We start from the raw sequence: 22768 nt of genomic DNA on the forward strand, positions 1-22768 counted from the left end.
ATTAGAGGGACAGCGCATGTAGGACGTTTTGGAGACAAGGTAAGGGAGGTGAGATTGAGATGGTTTGGACATGTGCAGAGGAGGGAAATGGGGTATTTCGGTAGAAGAATGCTGAGGATGGAGCTGCCAGGAAGGAGGAAAAGAAGAAGGCCAAGGAGGAGGTTTATGGATGTGGTGAGGGAAGACATGCGGGTGGTTGGGTTGAAAGAGGCAGATGTAGAGGACAAGGGGGGGTATGGAGACGGATGATCCGCTGGGGCGACCCCTAATGGGAGAAGCCGAAAGAAACAAACACCCCCCCCCCGGTCATAGGCAGTCAATAAGCGGAAGGTACGAGTATCACGTGCTAAACCAGGAAGTAACACAGAAAAGCGGTAACCCAGTGCTGTATGTAAACAGCGTTTGCTTTCAGTGCTCAGTGTGTGTGAGTCCTACGTTATGAGAGAGAGGCGTCGCGATGAACTTACATGTCGCCTTGTTTGTTCTGACATGGATTAAATTATGTGTGGCAGAAATGTACATTTTGGACGACAGGCTCGGACTGGGCAGGCGGTTTGATGGTATTGGAGGGTTAAGTGGCGGAGGGGTGAGTTTACCTGTGCACATCTACATTATTCCTGATCTGTCTATTCCTTTCTGTAATATTATTACTTATAATAATTCGATTTTATATTATGCTTTTAGGCTACTTCGAGACTTCTGATCAACTATAAAGAACCTTATCGGAGTCAAATACTGGATTACTTGTTTAAGGTTAGTGACTGCATTACTGTATATCTCATGCCAGTAATGTAGTGCATATGTGTAGTCCATTTAGAATGATTTGATTAATTTGTGTTATACAGCTATCCTGAAGTTCATACATTTTCATATACAAATGGCCACTGATCAGGTATAACATTATGACCACCTGCCTAATATTCTGTTGGTCCTCATTTTGCTGCCAAAAAGTTCAATTTGCTGCCAAAAATGTCTCATTGGCTGCCAGAAATGTCTCATTGGCTGCCAAAAATGTCTTATTTGCTGCCAAAAATGTCTTATTTGCTGCCAAAAAGTTAATTTGCTGCCAAAAAGTTCATTTGCTGCCAAAAAGTTTATTTGCTGCCAAAAATGTCTCAATTGCTGCCCAAAAAGTTCAATTGCTGCCAAAATGTTCATTTGCTGCCTAATATATCCCATTCACTAACAGGTGCCATGAATAAGAGATAATCAGTGTCATTCACTGTACCGGTCATAATGTTATAATGCCATAATGTTATGCCTGGTCAGTGTATAGAATTGTGGTCACTGTCTTTAAAATAAGGAAGTGTGACCTGAATGTATCCAATTGTAGTTTTTAAATGCCTTCAAAGCTTCCAAATACAGTTTTTGCATTTTTACATGCATTACTCATACATTTTTTTGACAATCCTTTTACTTTTCTAATGCAACTGATATTAAAAAAAACATAACTGGTCTAAATGTCAAGCAATTAAAGACCATTGGAATGCTCTGTATTTCTTCTAGCCTAACTTCGGAGCTTCACTACACATTCTTAAAGTGGAAATAGGAGGTGATTCGCAAACAACAGGTAAGTCTCTTTTATTGTTGAAGAGTTTCCCTGGTGATTGAGTTTTAGGTTTCAAACCTTGACCGGACTATAAACGCTTTGTGTCAGATGATCAGTTGTTCATGCAATCACGTGTCTGTCAAGCTTGCTGATCTTGCTGACACAAACACACAGCGAGTCACGGTGGAAAGGGTGTGTCAGGGGTAATTTCTGTTCAGAATTGCTGCACTTACGTTCTCTTCCATTGGAGACCACTTTGTAAAGCTGAGAATGGTTCTGCACGAAGAGCCTAAAGATCCATGAAGTTAGTGAGCACCTCAATAGCTAGGAGGATGAATTTGGACTGTAATTAATAAAAACACTGCTCCAATGGCAAAGGATTACAATTGCATGAACAGTTCTACAATGAAGTGCAAATCATTGAGCAGTTCACTGAACAGTACACCTCAACAACCATAAAACTGTAATGAATGGACACCCGGTGCCACCCAGATCAAGTCGAGTCAAGAAGCTTTTATTGTCATTTCAATTATATATAGCTGACGCATTACACAGTGAAATGAAACAACGTTTCCTCCTGAACCCTGGTGCTACATACAACAACGATCACAGAAAACACAGGGCTAATGACTAGTAAGTGTCCTCGCCACATAAAGTGCATCGTGTGAAACCTGGTGCAAACAGTGCAAAGACAATACAAGACAGCGTAAGACAAATGCACAAAACACAAAATAGCGCCGGCAGTAAACCTGCTGTATATTGCACACGGCAGTGTGTAAAAGACGTAAAGTGAACGTTGTAATTAACAAAAGTGTAAACAAGATGTTGTGCAAAAGAGCAACAGCAGCAGTCAAAAAAGATGTGCAAAAAAAAGTCATGCAAACAGCTTGTAGTAATGAAGTGATGTAATATGAGTGGTGCTGAAGACATGAGGGTGGGTTTGCCTTTCCACTGTTGGCACTGGCTTCCTCATCACTGCTACACTTTAGGCACTAAAGAATAAATAAAAATTGTATAACCTACTTATCTCTGTAAAGCTGCTTGGGGACAATGTCCATCGTTGAATAGCACTTTAAAGAACCAAATTGAACTGAAAATTGAGTTTTCTCCAAAATACCTCCAAATGGATTCATTGTCTTTTCATTCATGCGCTTTTGCTTTCTACTACAGATGGCACTGAATCTTCACATATGCACAGCAGCACTGATGAGAATTACTTCCGTGGCTATGAGTGGTGGCTTATGAAGGAGGCCAAAAAGAGGAACCCAAACATCATACTCATCGGTAAGATCATAATTCATTTGATAAGGCTAAAAGACTTGACGATATTGAGAAGGAAAACTTTGCACAGATTAGTAATTGTTTATGCCATTTTGATCTGGTTCTCACCTGAATAGTCTTAACCCCAAAAACATCTAGGCATTTGTTCATTGTGTAAGTCGTTGAATACAAAAAAAAAGGTTAAACCAGTTAATAAACCATAATCTGTGAATCTTATCTTCGGCACATTTCTATTATAAATGATTTTTGTGCTTTGAATCGATGAATTGTGCAGATGAATCATGAATGTCACTAATAAAGAGGGGTGTATGCCATCATATTAACCAATGATCAACTAAGTTCTCTAAAGGGTTCCTGTGAACATTTCATTTCTGAAAACGGATGAACAACCAGAAAACGAATAAACGGGCAGACGCTAAAACAGTGCAGTAAAAGTGTGAATCCTGGGATAACTGTATCCTGCTGAATGCTATTTTTATTTTTATTTTTTTCTTTTGCACCACCTGCATAAATTAGGGAGTTTTTAAGAAGGTAAGTAGTTTTTGAGTCGAAATGTTGTTTTGTTTTTTTTTTTTTGGAAAGGTGCCAAAACGTCTCGAGTTGTTATCACATTGTTGATCATAATTATATTTATCTTTGTATATTATATGATAAACATATAAAAATTTGTTATCTTTACATCCTTTTTTCACCGAGATCTGACTATCGTTTCATGTTCGATGTTTTGAAGGTCTCCCATGGGCTTTTCCAGGATGGGTTGGTAATGGGACCAACTGGCCGTACAGCTTTCCAGACATTACTGCTAACTATGTTGTGTCTTGGGTGATTGGCGCTAAACAACATCATGGTTTAGATATTGATTACATAGGGGTGTGTTTTTTTTATTATTTATTTATTTAGTTCATTAGGCTATTCATGTAAAACTTTTCCAAAATAATGCAAATGTTTTAACTTCAAATTTTAGGTATGGAATGAACGGAGATTTGATTCGAAGTACATCCAGGTAAAATGGGACTTTTCCATAGAACAGAACATGACAAAGTGTGAAAAATGAATGTACGTGTCTTCTGAAATTGAGCGTGTTGTGAACATTTAGGTTCTTCGGGACACTTTAGACCGAGCTCATTTACCAAACGTAGGCATCATTGCAGCAGATGGGAATTGGGACATTTCCAGTGCCATGCTTGTTGATTCCTATCTCAATGATGCTGTTGAAGTTATTGGGTAAGACCGAGATCATCAACCTATTATACCCCATTTCACTTCCTTTCACAATATAGGGTTAAACATTTTATTCCTCAGTGTTCACTACCCTGGTACAACGACCACGAGAGAGGCACTGTTAACAGGGAAAAAGCTGTGGTCTTCTGAAGATTACAGCACGTATAATGATGACTTTGGGGCAGGATGCTGGGCTCGTATTCTTAACTGGAACTATGTCAATGGCAGGATGACGTCGTGAGTAAAATGCTCCCCAGACCGCCCCTCTTTTACTCAGCAATGACGAAGTGCTCAATAACCCTTTTTTTTTAGAATTCTTTCTTTCTCTTTAATTTTATTTTTTTTTTTTTAACAAACTAGGACTATCTCCTGGAATCTGATAGCAAGCTATTATGAAGATTTGTCTTTTGGTCGAGACGGTTTGATGACTGCAGAAGAGCCGTGGAGTGGGAATTACGTCGTCGAAACCCCAATATGGATAACAGGTGAATAAACATGCACAGTTTATACATAAAACATTAATACAATGATCAAATAATTCATATTTTCACATTAGGGGTGATTAGTTGGGCCCTTCGCCCACAAATGTACTGAATGAGCCATGTCTTTTAGTTATATAGCAAGAAATCAATGAGGACAAACTTGATTAGATTTCAATTTATACATTCATATATAACATACATGTTTATTTTGTTTAGATGCAAAAACATGGTTGAAATGCAAAAAACATAAGAATTGGACACTGAATTCTTAGAAGAATGTTCTGTGGACAGATGAGTGCAAATTGGACATTTATTTGGCTCTAACAGAAAAACGTATGTAAGATCTCATGAGAACAGATGAGTTGGCAAACTGCCTCACCCCCACAATCAAACATGGAACTGCCTTATTTAGATGTATTTTTTCAGTGAAATTAAACTTCATCTGCACATTTAAAGATCTGTTTGGTCATAATAAATCTTCATCCCGTTATATGACCTAGTCTGCTGCGTAGAACTTAAACATAAACGTGTCTCTCAAAAACTATGAAAGACTAAAAACCTTTGACAGACACTTTGGTTAGCTATATATAGCCTATATTTATAGATTTGTAAGTAGTCATTTGATAAGTTACTGATCTGAGATAACTAAGACTATAAGCTAACACAGGCTTTAAAAGTGATTGTGGTATAGTTGTTTTTGTTGGTTTTTATATTTAGTGTTGTTCGATTTTTCAACATGGTTCATATAAAAATGTTGATTTCTGTTAGTCCTATTCGTCTAGTCATCCCACCTTAATGATGTGCTGGTCCTGGACATTGAGATATAATCATACACGACAGAATCATGGTGCACTAAAATGACCATTTCCTGGTAGTTATGAGAACAGATGGCTCCAATTTAAATATGTCCAGAAATGTAACAAAAGTTCATCAAAAATCCTGTGTTTCACCTAATGTTTTTTTATATACGAATTTATTGAATGTATGACCTCTGATCCATATTGCTGTAGCTACTGTTACACAATAGTTGAATGTTTATGCAATGAGGAACTGCAAATGTTTTGCTCCATCTTCATAAAAAAATCAAATAAAAAAAAGACCAGTCATGGTTTTGCCTTTTTATGTGCTCAGGAGTACTTTATTTGCTCAAGACTACTTTATGTGTTTAAGAGTACTTTATGTGCTCAGGAGTACTTTATGTGCTCAGGAGTACTTTATGTGCTCAGGAGTACTTTTTGTGCTCAGGAGTACTTTATGTGCTCAAGTCTCATTTGTGAAACACTTCACTTTGGTTTTAGAGAATTAAAAACTGTACTGTAATATAAAAATAATAATAATAATAATGCTGAACATCTTTTTAATGCTATTAGCATTGCTCGAGTTATATTCCTGTATAGCATACAGTTTTACTATGTGTGTCACTCAGGAAAGATCGGGTTCCCTTTTTCTCTTAAAGTTTTTTCTACATGTGATCTAAAGGGACTGTTTTCTCCACTGTCGCCTCTGACTTGCTAATAAGAGATCAACATTTACCTGTGACTATCTGTACAGCTGCATTGTGACAGTTGTTAAAAGCGCTGTATGAATGAAAATGAATTGTGTAGAGCTATATAATTGTTAATTCTGCGTGTTTGTGCTATAGCTCACACTACTCAGTTTGTACAACCCGGCTGGACATATCTCCAGACCATAGGGAACCTTACACATGGTGGAAGTTATGTAGCATTGACAGACGGCCAAGGGAACCTCACAATCATCATAGAAACCATGGTGGGTGTCTATTATCTATCTAATTATTTTATTTCTTGTCCTGCTAGAAGGTCACACTTCTAACAAGAAATGCTCGCAGTTCTGCCACAGTGAGAGATCCTGTAGATTTAATTTCCTTCCTTTTTCTTTCAGACACACAATCACTCGCAGTGCATTAGGCCTCCGCTCCCTCCTTACAACGTCCAGGCTCAGATAGCATCTTTTCAGCTCAAAGGCTCCTTTGTAGGTGCAGCGTATTTGAAATATTGTCAGGTCGTCTCTCTACTGTAGGAGTCTACCCTGACTGTCTGTGCTCCCTTCTTTTAATAGGCTGCAATCACTCAGCTGCAGCTGTGGTACTCAAAACTGGATTTCAATACCACTAAAGATGTTCTCTTCAGGAAAGCAGAGCCCATAAAGGTGAACCCGGCTAATTTGGGTTGTTCTATTTCTGAACACAGGACCTTATAGTAGCTCTTGTCATGTTATCTAGCATGATATTTAAAAACCGTCTGTCTAAACAGGTCTCCAACGGACGTTTTACCATGAAGCTGGACGTTGATGAACTTTACACGTTTACAACTATCACCACTGGGCAGAAAGGCTTCTACCCTGATCCTCCAGATTCTGCTTTATTTCCCAAAAAATACTTTGATGACTTCGATGCCTGTAGGTTTGAACACGTCTTGATGTTTTCTTTTTTACTAAATTTTATTCCGACGTCTCTGAAAAAAGTCCAGTGAAGTAGACATGCTAGTTCTAATATTGTTTTTCTTTCTCATTTCCCCTTTCATTCTCAGTAAGCTCTCCCTTCTCAGAGGCCCCATATTTTGCTGATCAGACAGGCGTGTTTGAGTACTTCACAAACCTCACGGATTCAGGGGCACACAGGTACACTTTACGCCAGGTGGTCAACCACTGGCCAGTTTCCTGGGGTTACGATGCAGATCAGACCATCAGTATCATCGGAGACCACAGCTGGTTGGTTCACAACACATGGTTCATGCTTTACACATATTGTTAAAGCAATAATATATATATTTTTATTATAACCTTTTCGAATATTTACAATTTTACAAAAAATTATTTATGATTTCGAATAGATACCGTGTAAAACAAAATTAAAATCTTCTGTACGCCTGTCAATGAATATTAATTAATCAATTAATTAATGTCAACAAATGTCATCTCTACCTTGTGTACACCTACTTTGTGTAACAGTGTACACCTGCCAGCCAATCAGAAACAAGAATTTTTTTCAATAAGATTTCACAATATAAAGTTTTAGTTTTAGACCATAAATAATCTTTATCACCTGGAAAACCTATTCTTTTATTGTTTTTAAAGACACATGCATCTTTACTTTTGTTTATATGCAACAACCTTTGCCAAACAAATATATAAATGTACAGATGTTGAACTTTATTTTCATTGAATAATAACATGAATAACAGCTTTACACACTCTTAAGATGTGAACAGTTTGTTTCTCCAAACTTCTTTTTCTTTCGGCTGCTCCCATTAGCCACAGCAGATCATCCGTCTCCATCCCCCCCTGTCCTCTACATCTGCCTCTTTCACCCCGACTACCTGCATCTCTTCCCTCACCACATCCATAAACCTCCTCCTTGGCCTTCCTCTTTTCCTCCTTCCTGGTGGCTCCATCCTCAGCATTCTCCTACTGATATACCCCATGTCCCTCCTCTGCACATGTCCAAACCATCTCAATCTCTCTCACCTTGTCTCCAAAACGTCCTACATGCGCTGTCCCTCTAATAAACTCATTTCTAATCCTGTCCATCCTCCCACTTAAAACCTCAATGTATTCAGCTCTGCTACCTCCTGTTTTTTTACTTAATGCCACTGTCTCAAATCCATACAACATCTCAGGTCTCACCACAGTCCTATAAACTTTCCCTTTCACTCTCACAGATACTCTTCTATCACAAATCACTCCTGCCGCCTGCTAATATCTTGATTTATAATTGTGATTTGTTTGGATTTCCAAGTATTGATTCACTGCATTACATTAAAACAGGCAGGACCTATCAGTCTCCTGTGATATTTACCTTGAAAATGAAGACAGCGGCGTCTTCGTTGCAGCCAGAGTGGATCAAACCGGGGAAGCAGTCCGAATAGCCAAAGGTGTATTTTACTGGGTTTTTGCAAATGGCACGTACAAAGTGACTAATGATATAGGTCAGTGACTAATCCTGTATCTCTTACTTATTACATCAACAATTCAGTGTGTTTAACATTCTGGGAGAAAAAAAGCATTGAGGGCTCTTTCTTCTTGTTTAAGTTGCACAGAAAGTTCTTGTGGAAGGATTATCAGGGACCAGACCGGGTATCTGGCACACGCTGACACTTACAGTGAAGGTAAAAACGTTTTAGGTTCTGAGACGAGAATCTTAAAACTGGAATCATTCGGTACTTTGCCCTATAATGTGGTGTTTTGTTTTAACAGGGTAATTTTGCTTTCGGAATGCTGAACGGGTTTCCTTTATGGAAGAATGCTGTCGTACTTCACCCCAAGAACGGCTGGGCTGCGATCGGAACGTCGTCGTTTGACTTTGCACAGTTTGATAACTTTCTGGTTGATGCAGATTGATTACATTTCTCACTGCTTTCAGTCTAACTACATATTCACACACTCTGGATGATCAGAATTACAATGATGAGTTGAACACAGATGAAGATTGTCGGATTTTTGTGGGTCAAAAGAATTCATTGTGGCCCCTATTATAAAATCAATAACAGACAGTATGGTTTATGTGGTTATTTTGCACACACGCTGTGAATTCTTTCTTTCTGCAGTCAAAATTAACTTCTTGTTAATGATACAAAGTAAATATTAAAAAAAATTTCACACTAGCCATGTTTTCCAACTAACACCATTGGAATAATCACTACTTCTGAGAATATTAGTGCACATTTCCAGGGAGAGTCTGCAGCGCAATATTAATAATGTAAACACCTTTTTGTTGTATGTGTATGTTTTGAAGGGAAATCGTGTCCATAAATGCCATAGTATACATTTAAAAAACATACGAATGAGCTGTAAACTTTCAAGTCTTTGTTGTATAAATGGCTTATAAATGCAATGTTTACAATTTATATTGATATTATGGTCAATTTTTCATGGTTTTAATACAATTAAGACAATCTGAATTCATTTTTTGATTAAAAAGTGTTAAAGACTTAAAATCTCTGTTGTGCATTATTATAATTATAAATTATATTTAAAAAAATGGAAAGGGTTTTTGCTGCCTTCACATGCTCCTTCAAGTGTTTCACAGTAATCAGCCAGTAAACCAGATATATTATGGTCTCTTGCTAATAAATGTGTGTGTGTGTGTGTGTGTGTGTGTGTGTGTGTGTGTGTGTGTGTGTGTGTGTGTGTTTGTTTTATAATAATGATAGTTATCAATGTTTATAATCCAACTAACGTTTAGATATGAATCGGTTCATCAGAGCATTGTCTTGTATTATATAATTATGTTGTATGTCTATATATGTTCAAATTATTATTATTATTGTTATTATTATATACAGGAAATATATACAAACATATGCAATATAATTATATAATACAAGACAAAGCTCTGATTTATACAATGATTCATTCCAGTTATTATTATTTTAATATTTTAAATATTATTATTTGCAGGTAATCATAGTTAATTAATTTAAAAACCTGACTCAAATCTAAACGTTAATTAAACTATTAACTTTTATAACTATAGAAATAAATAAACTTTTATTTTATTTTTTCCACTCGTTCAGGAAGTAGTACTACTTCCTTACTTACGCTTAGCAACCAGCGCGCGCGTCAAACTCGCCCTTAGCAACGGGAAAACATGGCAGGTGTGCGGAAGCAGGTTAAACGCTCCAAACGGATTTTTATAAATCATATAGATTCCTACTCATCGAAACACATCGCCAAGGTAAGAAAATGCTCCGTTTAAGTGGCCTTTAAGTGAAGATTTGAAGTTCAGGCTGCGACATGTTTTTAACAAGTCCATCCAAAGTTCTCTCACATCACCCCAGTGCTGCGACCCCTCCACCAACTCTGATTCACCTGCCCACATCAGGTCTCAAACAGGTTCTTCTCCAAACTCACAAAGTTGTAGGCACACAGTTGTATAGGTTGCCTTTGGATGTGGACGTTTTCCCACATCCACTTCCGCCAATAAAGATTTGAGGGAGTTGAAGTGGAAGATCTTGAGTGGCCTGCTCTAGAGCTTTGATCTCATCCTTATTGAACACCTATCTGGATGAGTACTGACCTATCAGGGTGTCCAAACATTTGCAAATCCCGCAGATAGGTTTTTGTAGGCTGTAGATTTAAAACATACTGATTTCACTGCACTTTTGGGATGAATTGAAATGTTGACTGCAACCCAGATCTCCTCACCTCACCTCTCAGTACCTGACTTTACTAATAACATTGTTGGTGGTATCCTTTGGATGATGACAAATCTTCATGAGCACACTTCAAAATCTAGTGGAACATCTTCCCAGAAGAATTCAAGTCAAGTCAAGTTTATTTCTATAGCGCTTTTCACAACAGGCATTGTCTCAAAGCATTTAAGGTGAACGGTGTGTATTTATCCTTGAGAGGAACCAGACTCAAAAGGGGAACCCATCCTCATTTGGGTGACATCAAGAGTGTGATCATAAATCTTTAATCAATACAGAACACTGGAGAGTGAGAACTAACATGAGCACTGGAGTATAAGATTATAAGTAATGTTCTTTCTACAGTCTTATACAGTCATTTGTGGTTATAAAACTCAACATTTGCGATCATCAAAGATCCAACACCAGCTTCTCCATGCCCGAGCCTTTAAACACTCAAGGAGGTCCAGTGTCCAAACTCCCATGAAGTGGGATCCAATTGGCACTGGTACGTCTCTGGATGGTACGGGATGTTTGTGGAGTCGGCATCTACTTCTTTAAAGGTCCACAATCTTCATGAGGTGGGACGAGAGAATAGGGTTATTATAACAGCAAATGGGGACTCAATGTGGAATGATTGGTGCCCCTGTGACATCACTTGTAATACTCAATTTATTACATATTTGTAATATATACAGTATGATCAATATTTTCCTTTTCTGGACTGTCACAATTTTCTACTTGATGTCTGAACTGCTGAGTCACATATATTGTAATATTGTAATTCTAATACCGTATATTATGTTTGATAAATCATATCCACTGTGATTATTTTTGTTATATTTACTGTCTAAAGTACCTTATGCAGCTTAGAAAAAAGTAGGTGTTATATAGTTTGTTGAAGAAGCTATATAATGATCATGAACTTAAATCCTGAACTTAGTCTATTTCTCTGGCAGGCATTTTAACTTCTTATTCAATTTTTTCCTGGTGTTGGTAAATATCTTATTTATATAATCATAAAAATATATAATCTTTACCTCTTCCAGAAGTTCTCAGATTTGCATGTTTAAGATAGAAAAGACTTGCTTTCTATCTATTTTTTCTCCCAACAGGGTTTTAGACTGATATTATTCTTAGTCTGTGTCCTAATGTTCCAGAATCAGAATGCATTTATTGACCGAGACTTCAAAACACTTTGCAAGCCGTCTGCCAAATGCCATAAATGTAAATATCTTTTTTTGTCACATCCTCCCACAGTATCTGTCCAAATGTGCTACTGGAAGTTTCTTTGAAGAACCTAGACCAGGAGAGCGCTTTGAGATTGTAGGGACTGTTATCAATAAAGATGAAAACCAGAAAAAGTTTGCTCTGGAGGAATACTCGGTAAGTTTTCATGAAAAACAAAAAACAAAACAGTTCAGAAGATGTGGCTAATATAGATTTTAAATACAGTTGCATGCAAAAGTTTTGGCACCCCTGACCTAAATACAGTGTTTGATCATTTTTTATGTAAATGCAACAACAGCAACAAAACCCACAGTTACTTAATATTTGTTGAACTTGAGGCATAGCAGGAAGAAATTGTTTGGTATGTGCATACCAATGTCTGAGAAATGAATTAAATAATTGTGCAATAACCGTTTTTTTCAAATAAAGTCAAATATTTTCCATATGCGTTGTCAGCTGATAAATGGAATAAAGTGTCTGAATTGTAAAATATTACTGCAGTGAAAGTAAAACTTTCACTTGAGTAAAAGTACAAAAGTATTTGCCTTCAAATGTACTTAAGTATCCAAAGTACTATGATTTTTTTATGGCTTATACTCTAATGTAGCTCTTGGCACACCGATCTTTCAATAAAATGATGTTAATGAGTCAAACACTGATTGATATCTATTAAAATTATCATGAGCTCAAAACCTTCCTTTTAACTACTTACAAAAATCGCACATATAAGGCCATGGGTGTTGTGGCAAGTTCGAGTCAGGAGTTTCTTCCATCATTCATTCCTCTCGAAATGTTCTGCTTGCTGTTGAACTGATACTGAATCGATGTTAGTGTAGGTAGATACCAACAAGCAGCAATCAGAACAAGTTCAAAACAGTGCTCTACCCTGATTGGTGGCTTGCTGTGTGCTTGATCAGTTACCTTTTATCTACTCATAAATAAAAAGGAACGACTGATTTTGCAAAATGTAGTTGAGTAAAAAGTAAAAAATGTTACTTTAAAATGTAGTGAAGTTAAAGTCTCCCCAAATGAAAAATCCAGATATGCGAAAAAGCTACTTAAGTACAGTAACAAATTACATTTACTTCCTTACAGTTCACCACTGGTTTGGAGAGGAAGAACAAACGTTTTTTTTTTTTTTTTTTAATAAAACTATTAAAACTATTAAGCGTTATGCGTTGGGTATTTTATATCTGCAGATAAATGGAATAATGGTTCTGAGTCAAAATCAGCAAAAATCAAAAAGTATATGAGATGCAGTTGCAAGAAAAACAGAAGCAAGAAAAAGATTGGCTTCAACAATAAGACATTGATCCAAAACCTCAAAACAAAAATCCCCATTACCTACTTCAAGAAATGTACAATGAAACTTTTAGAGTTTACCTCACAGTGGCCAGACTTGATCAATCTGAAATCGAATAAATAAGAAATCTGTAAGCTGTGATTTGTTCTGTAACTAAGCACTGACCTATCAGGGTGTCCAAACATTTGCAAATCCCATGTTTAATTTTTTTTAGGCTGAAAGGGAAACAGTAGATGTTTGAAAAGCATATTATCGCATATCTACTTGTTACATTTAACCTTATTGAACACCTTTGGGGTAATGCAGGCTGCACCCAAGGCCTCCTTACCCTACATCAGACGCTGACTTTACTAACACCCTTGTCGCTGAATCATCACAAATCTTCACAATCTCACTCAGAAATCTAGTAGACCATCTTTCCAGTAGAGTGGGTGTCATTTTAACAGCAAATGGGGGCTAAATTTGTAATGGGATGTTCAAAAGGCACATACAAATCTTATGGTCACAATGTTTGATGTTTGGTGAATGCTTGATGCACCTGTAATATTACATTATTACTCAAAATCAAATCAGATTTTATTTGTCACATACACATACATACAGAGTACGACATGCAGTGAAATGCTTTGTACGACTGTCCAACATTTAAGCATAAAAAGAAATAGAATTAACGATTAAAAAATAAGGTAGATAAATAAAAACTATAAACTATAGAAAATATATGAAAATCTATTTTAAAATAAATGTTAAAATATATGAAGTATATGATTATATAATCATAAAAAAATTAAATAAATAAAATATATTTATATATTACTCAATGTAAACTGTTGGATATATTAATAATAAAAATTATTAATATCTTCCTTTTTTTTGGCTGGTCACATGACCGGGTATAGACAGTCTTAGTAATGTTAATCTTGTACAGACTCGTCATATCACTACCACAGCCGATGGTTATTAAATCCTTCCAAACTGCTCATTTCAGGCCTTACAGCGAGACGAGCTCCTACAAATCCTGTTGGGTTGTGATGTTGTTGTGTATAATATCTCAGAAGATGCTAAAGTGATTGATGAAGCTACATGGGCTGTTTCAGGTGATCCCTCCACATTTACTCAATCTATTAGCACAAGCCACTTCTGCTTCATTCAAAATGAAATGTTTTTTGGTATGTGTTTTTTTTTTTCTTTTATCACAGCCCTCTTCAGTGAAATTGAACACTTTACATCAACCAAGATATTCATTTTGGTGTCAACATTAATGACCTGGGCAAAGACTAATCCAGGTGATCCTGTAAGTCACGTCAAGTCAAGTCAAGTAGGCTTTATTGTCGTTTCAACCATATACAGTGCAGTACGCAGTGAAATGAAACTCTATACAAAAAAACCCCAATATGATTTAATACACTTTTGGGAGTTAGAAATATATATTTTTAATTATTTCGATTTTACAATTATAAATGACATTCTTCCTCACTTGACTAGTTTGGCTTTTGGTTTGATATACCTCATTAAATTTTGTACGTTCCTTCTGCACTATTTTCTAAATACCACTAAATCATTATCTAATATATTTTCACATATCATCTCTTATTTTCTTTTTTTTCTCATATTTTCTCTTGTCTTATATTCATTGTCCCTTTTATCCAGTGCACAAATTTGTCAGAGGCCGATCAGGTTTACATTTCACTGCGAGTGTATGCATGTTACTATGTTTTGTGACAAATAAAAATCTTGAATCTCTTAAATCTAGGATAATCCTGAAACTCCAGTAAACGAAGAAGACTACACACGGAAAAGGCCACATCCAAACTTCAAGGAACATGCTAGTGCAGAGAAGCTTGTATTGAAGTTGGGAAAGACGGTTAGAAACGAGCCAGATTTGTTCAGTTTTTTCAACATTTAAGCTCTGTGCTAATTTTTGACTTGAATAATGTTCTCCTTCAGGAAAAGTCCAAGCTGCGAACTTACGTTATTGGTGCAGGGATGCAGTATGGCATGGAAGAGGGCATTTTCCATTTCTTCTTTAAGGTAATTTTGGATATGAATATGTTTTTCTTTTCTATATACTTATCTAATTAATATTGAGGAGTATTTATATGTTTTTTTTTTGCATAACCCTTCTTTCCTTGGGTGTTTTCAGCGCTTGCATGCCCATATTACAACCATACAAAGTTGACGACATACCTACATAAAATACACGCATAAATAGACTAATTTAATTTAGGGCAGTTACTGTAAACATTTTACAGCTCATGCTATGGTAGTAAAACTGGCCATGTTGCACCTCAAATATACAATGTTAAGTTCATTTGCATAGGTTACATTTAGCAGATGCTCTTATCCAGAGTGACTATTATCTCATTCACACAACTGAACAGTTGAGGGTTAAGGGTGTCACTCAAGGGCCCAGCTGGGTTTGGTGCTGGGATTTGAACTTGTGACCCTACTGACCAGAAGTCCCACATCTTAACCACTGAGCTACCACCCCCTCCATACTCAATGTCCTAAACAACATGAACAAGTCTATGTGGGGATATCTTCTGTCTTGTAGTTCTGCCAGACAACATCTTGGCTTATGGACCAGAAAAGAAGTGTAAAAGGTTTTTTTTTAACCACTGTTCCTTTAATGATGCATATGACTTTTTTCAGGCATGTTGGCTTGGTCAGTTGAGCCAGATCCCTATACCAGAGCCGGGCACAAATATCATTCCTACCATCCATGTCTACGATCTGGCCGGGTAAATGGATTGAAAATCATCTCATGACACCGAAATGCATTATGATGTTTTGTACATTGTCAAATTAGATCACGTGACCCAATCCAGGGTTGTGTGCTGACTGTGTAATTTGTGTTTCCAGCATAGTGCAGAACGTCATCAGTCACAAATCCAAAATGCACTATTTAATTGCCGTGGACGACTCACATAATTCTTTGGAAGATATTGTAAAGGTGAGGTCTATATACAAGCTTTGTCCTCGTGAATTCTTAAACAAACGAGCTTTATCTCTGATGTCACCATTACTCCTCCTTCCAACCAGGCTGTTGCAAATGTGCTGGGTCCTGGAGAGGTCCAGAATGTTCCTACTGACAACCTGCACCTCACCAAGGAGCTTACGGTATAACTTTATGGATAAAATTTCACGAAAGAATGGATTTGTTTAATTAAAACATACGTCTGATCGTTTTGTTTTGCACACTTTCCTTTCCCTAAGGGAGCCGAACTAGCTTGCATTAGTGTAAACCTCCTCATTGAGACAGTTCTGCTAAAGACGAGGCTGAACGTGTCTTGGGTGTGTGAATCTGGGCTTGTTAAAAACATCGAGCGTGTTGTAGAGGAGTACAGACAGGCCAGAGGGTTTTATGTAAGTGTGTAGCTGTGTGCATGTATTGACACAGTGACTGATATTTCAATTGTGTATTGTATTGCACATATACAGTACACTACTGTATGTACTGTCATTAACGGTCACAAACTGCATTCTGTTTTAGCCGATCAAGATTTGTCTCCTCGGCCCGCCGGCAGTCGGGAAGAGTTCTATCGCAGCACAGTTGTGTAAATATTACAAACTGCATCATATCGGTAGCAAAGAGACGGTCCAAGAGAGAATAAGGCATTTGGTCAGTGGGATTTGAAGTTCTTTGCTACCACAGTGTTTTAAGCAGGGGTCCCCAATCTTTATTCTTTGAAGGAAATATAATTTTTCCTTTCTTTAATAGGGGGCTAGGTCTGCAACAGAAAATTACATGGGCCGGAGTGACTAACAGAATTATTGTGGAGATTTCTATTATTATTTTAGATGTATTTATTATGCCTCCTAATTCTAGATTAGTTTATTAATTTGTTTTGCATCATACTTTTCAAGAGCTATATAGCCTATTAAAAAAGCGTTATTACTATCATAATGACATGGTTTCATATTCAAATTAGTTTTTTTTATTAGTTTTTTAATATCTTTCAAATGGATACTGAATAAAAAAACATAACACTCCATGTAAAATAGTACTGACAACAGTATAGAAAATGTGCTAAGGGAAAAAAAATATATGAATATATTTATTTATAAATATATAATGAATATATTCTAATTAAATTTAAATTTGCACTCACTTAAAAACAAACAGCACTTGGCATCAGTGATTTGCCTCTAGAGGCCGCTCTTGTAATGACAGTGGAATGGTAGCCGGAAAAACTATCGGTATGGATTTTTGCAAATAGCTGATAGTTTCAGCAATAAACTATTGGTGCCTCGACTATCAGTGCTAGAAGTCAAGTCACAGTTAGTTGATTGCTGGAACTATTGCCTATCACTAAATCCAAAAACTGTTAAAAAATTTTGTTTAAAAGCTAACCTTTATTATTAAATACATATATGATATAAGTAAAACATATTTAAAATAAAATTGTCAAAATGTGTCTCTGGCATTGTTTAAATGGTCATTTCAAAAGTGGGGGCAGGCCGTATTTGGGGAACCCTGGTTTTTAGGTGTTTTCTTATTTCAGTATTATAAATTATAAACATTGTTTTAAATTCATGGTATATATGTGGACTGTTCGTACAGGAGGAATTGCTTCAGTGTGAGGAGAAACACACAGAGGAAACTCTACAGGCAACTGAGAAACAGCTCAACGCTTTGAAATATGGTATTTTTCCAAGTCAAGGTTTACTTTTCCCTATTTATAGAAGAGATTTATTTCAACTCACATTTTGACAATTAAAGACAGGATTTTTATCAATCAATGCATCATTGCATTTACACAGCGAGTCCCAAACAAAGCCAGCAAATTCTATTTTTTGTGGAGCCCAGACAGCTGCAAATTATCCTGTGTATCTATGGTACCATGTTTAGCAAAAGTTAACTAGTAAGCTAATAGGGACTTCTATATAAACGAAGGGATTCTCCATCCCCATATGATACACCCGCTAAGTTTTATTCTGATTTAAATTATGTTTATCTTTGTATTGTGCAGTGAAACTGGAAATTCATTCCCAAATATGAAAAACACAGCACAGGAATACAAAGTTGAATGATGGTCTGCGATCATGGAAGGATGCTAGGGTGCTTCAATACACTTATTTTGTTTGTGTTTGTGTGTATGTGTGTGTAGGTTTGCTTGGAGACCAGATTATACTGCACATCATTAGAGAGAAGCTTCAGTCAAAGCCTTGTAGAAACCATGGCTATGTTTTGGACGGCTTTCCCTGTACTCTCGAGCAAGCTAACAGGCTTTTCAATGGTGAGGCACTAAATACTGTGGCAGTGACATATAGTATATGGACAAAGATTTGTAGACATCTCATGTGCTTTTAAACATCCCATTCCACATTTATTCCCCTAAATTGCTGTTACAATAATCTCCACTCTTCTGCAAAGATGTTCCACTAGTTCTTGTGGAGATTTGTGCTCTCTACTTTCAGGTACAAGGGTCTTAGTAAAGTCAGCTGTAGAAGTCAGGTGTCCCAATACTTTTGTCCATAAAGTGTATACTTTACTTTAATAACTTTCATGTGTTCAACATGTTTCAGATGAAGAAAAGGAACCGGAGAACATCAGGTCTAACTTACTGCCACATGACGAAAAGACAATACCAGGTACATTTTGTGATAAATCAACAATACATGGGGGAAAATCACAGCTTTATTTAAAATATCCATCTACATATATCCTACTGTCGCAGATACTTTAGGGCTAGCAAGCGTGTTTGTAATTTTTTCCTTGCAGAGCACGTCTTTTTCCTCGATGCTAATGATGAGTTTCTGAAAGAGCGAGTCCGGAACCTTCCGCAATCCATAGCTGAAGAGATGCACTACACCCAGGACGAGTTTGTGCAGCGACTGTCCATGTTCAGGGACGCATACGCGAAAGATGAAACGACAATCGATTATTTCGATGAGTTGGAAATCCACCCTGAGCACATAGGTGAGGATATTGTCAGAGGATCTTATCGAAAAAAATTGTTGTAACAATAAAACCTGGGATATTCTAATACAACTGTATCATAGCACATATATTTCTAACCTTGTTGGTTGTTAATTGACATCAACATCTAATCTGTATTATAAGATAAGATTAGATTCGGTCAACCTAATTGTCATTGTGTATAGTATAAGTACAGTGAAAATAAAATGCAGTTAAATTGCTTTAAATGGCATTAAAATGTCATTAAATGGCAGTAGATAATAGAATAATATGAAGAATAGAGAACATAGAGCTTTTGTGTACAAAATAGCAAAATAAGTATATTAGAAAACATGAATTACTAACTATAAACATGAAAACCACAAGAAGTTAAATGTCCTGCATAGATTTATATTTATGGCGTTTGGCAGACACCCTTATCTAGTGATTTGAACTTGTGACCTTCCAATTCAGCATCCAAAGCCTTAACCACTAAGCTACCACCTCCTCTAATGGTATGTGTTGGATTAATGTTTATGTGTTGACTTCTTAGAGATCAACAGCATGAATGACCCTGAAAATGGAGACGTAGTGAAGAAAATAATCAAGATGGTGGGAGCTCCCAGGAACTACGGCTTTACACCTGAGGAAGTAGAGGAACAGGAAAGGAAACAAGCTGCGGAAAAAAAGGAGAGGACCATGAAGGACGCTGCTGAACGTGCACACAGAGAGGCCGAGGAGTTGACCAGGTTGATTGCTCAGCTGGAGGAATGGGTAATTCACACACTACTATGATTAAAAAGACGTAATTGCATATGTATCATGATGCACAATTTGACTGGTAATACACCTAAACTGTATGCACAATGGTTTGTGTGCTTCTGACCATAATATTCAAAAGAGCTTACTGAAAATCCCATTCCACATTTAGTACCTATTTACTGGTATAATAATCTTCAGTCTTCTTGGAAGATGACTTTGGAGTGTGGTAGTGGGGATTTGTGATCATTCAGCCACAAGGGCATTGGTAAAATCAGATACTGATAGTTGAGGTTTGAAAGCTGGAGAGGTCAGTTATTTAGTTACACAGCAAAACATCTGATTATAATGTCAATACAGGACAAGAACAGAATGGAGGTGGAAAAGCAGGAGCATGAGTTACTGGAGGCACGTTCTCTTCCGCTGAGACACTACCTGATGAAGTACGTCATGCCGGCTCTCAGAGAAGGGCTTGTGGCATGTTGCAAAGTGAAGCCAGATCAACCTATCGACTTTCTGGTACTTCTATACTTTGTTCTATATGTATTTTCAAGCTTTATTCATTGATACTTATACTTTATTGTGAATTTTGTGTGTGTGTGTGTGTGTGTGTGTGTGTGTGTGTGTGTGTGTGTGTGTGTGTGTGTGTGTGTGTGTTTTTTGCAGGCTGAATATCTTCTAAGAAACAACGCAGAAGACTAGTTTGCCCTACACAGGGCTATTATATTTTTTATACACAAACCTGTGTAATGCAACTCAATTTCTTGTCCTTCACAAATTAAATGTAAGCTTTGTCGTAAATTGTGTATTTTTCATAAAATTTAGTGCAAGTTAATATATGCCATTACACACAATACACACATAACCAACACACATGATTCAAGACATTCCTGGAGATTTGGCATTAGTCTTGAGTCTTCATCAATGAGCAGTTGATCAATAATGAAACTATAATGAATGGATATTAATTGTCACCCAGATGAAGATGGGTTCCCTTTTGATACTGAACAGACAAAGGCAGATTTACACCTGCATGCATTTCACACCTAGGCCTTCAGTGATGTCCTGCCTGAATCAGTCCACATCTTACAACATTCTGATGCCACGGCTATAGAAACCATCAACATTATACAGAAATGCAGTATAACAGGCCCCTGTGTGACCAACTCTACATCTGATTGGTTAATGCAACAGTTTCAGTATCATATATTTAAAGCTACAGGTGCCTGCACTGTTGGTTTTGAAGGCCTCAAGTAAGATTTCTTTGACCCTGGCTACACAAGACGACTGAAATATATTTGGATAGAATCTCAAACATAAATAAACCCTCCTGAATGCAGCTCACCTGTGAGAGAAGCTATGAAATGAAGAGAATAATTTAATACATCTTCATTAATACATGTGCCCTCTTTTTTGGCATGGGAAAATTATTGCCTTCCATGGTATTTTTTTAATGGCAGCTTTATAGATAGCAACAAACTCATTTCAGTGTGAATGGAATTGCGCAGTGGTGAGGTGGGTGAGGTAGAGCTCTCGACCTCTGCGCTTCATTCCTCGCTAGGAATTACAGCCGTAATTTGCTAATTTAGTGATTTTGACAATTAAAGCTTTCATAATCATAGAAAAATAACATTTATAGCACAGATCAAAAAGAAAATTTTGTTTCAAATAATTATAATTTCCCATTTTATTTTATTTTTTAAAAGAGATGAGGCCTGTTCTTTCTGCAAGTCTCTGGCGTATAGGATTTTCACTTGAATTTGGGATACTTCTATACTTCTATAGTTCTCAAATTAAACTATAATTTCATATTAATTTCCAAATGTAACATTTGTAACCTGAATATATTAGATTAGATTAGATTAGATTGGATTCAACTTTATTGTCATTGTGCAAGGAAATGCAGTAAGTGTTTATAAAACTCGTTCTAGTCAGTAATTAATGATCTATGAATAGGGTATGCTATTGAACAGTTTATGAGGCATTTATTGATTTTAACTACTTTAAATGTGGCCAACTGAATGCTTCCCTTTCCTTTTCTTTCCTTTCCTTTCCTTTCCTTTCCTTTCCTTTCCTTTCCTTTCCTTTCCTTTCCTTTCCTTTCCTTTCCTTTCCTTTCCTTTCCTTTCCTTTCCTTTCCTTTCCTTTTATTCTGATTTGTAAACTCAATTTGGAATCCTTTAAACCAGTGGTTCCCAACCCCCGGGCTGCGGACTGGCACCGGTCCGTGGGTCAAATGGTACCGGGCCGCACTGAAAGAATACATAACACATTATTTCCGTTTTATTTATTATCTGATTCTGAACGATGTTTTATTTTGGAAAATTACCGGATTCTCTCTGCCACATCTGTCTATGACTCACTCTTGATGCATGTCATGATGCTCCAGTCACTTTTCTTACCTTCATCTGCTACCTTCTAAAAAGGGCTGCTCCGGCCGCTAATACATAATACATTATCGCTAAATTCAAACCCCCAAGCTAGCAAAATAAACAAAAAACAACACTGTGGATTCACGTTTATTATTACATTTCGAAAATACCAATTTTTATGCCGCTCGTATCATTTCATTTTGTTGTATTAATCAGCAAAACCTTAACCGGTCCGTGGCGCAAAAAAGGTTGGGGGCCGCTGCTCTAAACTTCTTGAGAGTGATGCATGTCATCAACATGGGATGTCTTAGTTTGTGATTGCTTACAGACAGACAGACCGACTGACTTACTGAATTACTGTCTGACTTACTGACTCACTGACTGGCTCACTGACTGACTCAGTGAATTACTGACTTACTGACTGACTGACTTACTTCTTGCTACATGCTATTAGTTATAGATTATACTATAAATAAACTAGACACTTCATTCACACTACAAAGTATTATGTTAGCTAGTA

At 36.8% G+C, this 22768-nt stretch overlaps 2 protein-coding genes across 2 annotated transcripts; both read left to right on the top strand.

Moving 5' to 3' along the window:
- The first annotated feature begins 350 nt into the window (after positions 1–350).
- On the top strand, positions 351–9398 carry galca (galactosylceramidase a). Its single transcript, XM_046836877.1, has 17 exons — positions 351–586; positions 685–753; positions 1507–1570; positions 2720–2833; positions 3561–3700; positions 3795–3833; positions 3927–4054; positions 4133–4288; positions 4412–4536; positions 6176–6303; positions 6436–6525; positions 6613–6702; positions 6807–6951; positions 7083–7263; positions 8320–8480; positions 8584–8660; positions 8749–9398. Exons 1-17 carry the CDS (start codon positions 458–460, stop codon positions 8890–8892), a joined length of 1980 nt encoding a protein of 659 aa, XP_046692833.1. The 5' UTR covers positions 351–457; the 3' UTR covers positions 8893–9398.
- Positions 9399–10090: 692 nt separating this feature from the next.
- ak7a (adenylate kinase 7a) lies at positions 10091–20677 on the top strand. Its single transcript, XM_046836467.1, has 18 exons — positions 10091–10228; positions 11943–12068; positions 14204–14312; positions 14415–14509; positions 14969–15079; positions 15163–15246; positions 15868–15956; positions 16078–16168; positions 16258–16335; positions 16432–16581; positions 16709–16837; positions 17780–17861; positions 18327–18455; positions 18745–18810; positions 18941–19138; positions 19671–19891; positions 20237–20395; positions 20543–20677. The coding sequence occupies exons 1-18, from the start codon at positions 10142–10144 to the stop codon at positions 20576–20578; spliced, it is 2040 nt and encodes a 679-aa protein (XP_046692423.1). The 5' UTR covers positions 10091–10141; the 3' UTR covers positions 20579–20677.
- The last annotated feature ends 2091 nt before the right edge of the window (positions 20678–22768 follow it).

This window comes from Silurus meridionalis, chromosome 23 (assembly GCF_014805685.1).
Source record: "Silurus meridionalis isolate SWU-2019-XX chromosome 23, ASM1480568v1, whole genome shotgun sequence".
Classification (NCBI taxonomy): domain Eukaryota; kingdom Metazoa; phylum Chordata; class Actinopteri; order Siluriformes; family Siluridae; genus Silurus; species Silurus meridionalis.

Bases quoted from the DNA above. Each gene is read 5' to 3' on its own strand.
- ak7a (XM_046836467.1), top strand. From the start codon at position 10,142: ATGGCAGGTGTGCGGAAGCAGGTTAAACGCTCCAAACGGATTTTTATA. The intron at 15,957-16,077 runs GTAAATGGATTG...TTGTGTTTCCAG, and splicing joins CATGTCTACGATCTGGCCGG to CATAGTGCAGAACGTCATCA. The intron at 19,139-19,670 runs GTGAGGATATTG...TTGACTTCTTAG, and splicing joins AATCCACCCTGAGCACATAG to AGATCAACAGCATGAATGAC.
- galca (XM_046836877.1), top strand. From the start codon at position 458: ATGAACTTACATGTCGCCTTGTTTGTTCTGACATGGATTAAATTATGT. The intron at 587-684 runs GTGAGTTTACCT...TTATGCTTTTAG, and splicing joins GAGGGTTAAGTGGCGGAGGG to GCTACTTCGAGACTTCTGAT. The intron at 4,289-4,411 runs GTGAGTAAAATG...TTAACAAACTAG, and splicing joins GTCAATGGCAGGATGACGTC to GACTATCTCCTGGAATCTGA.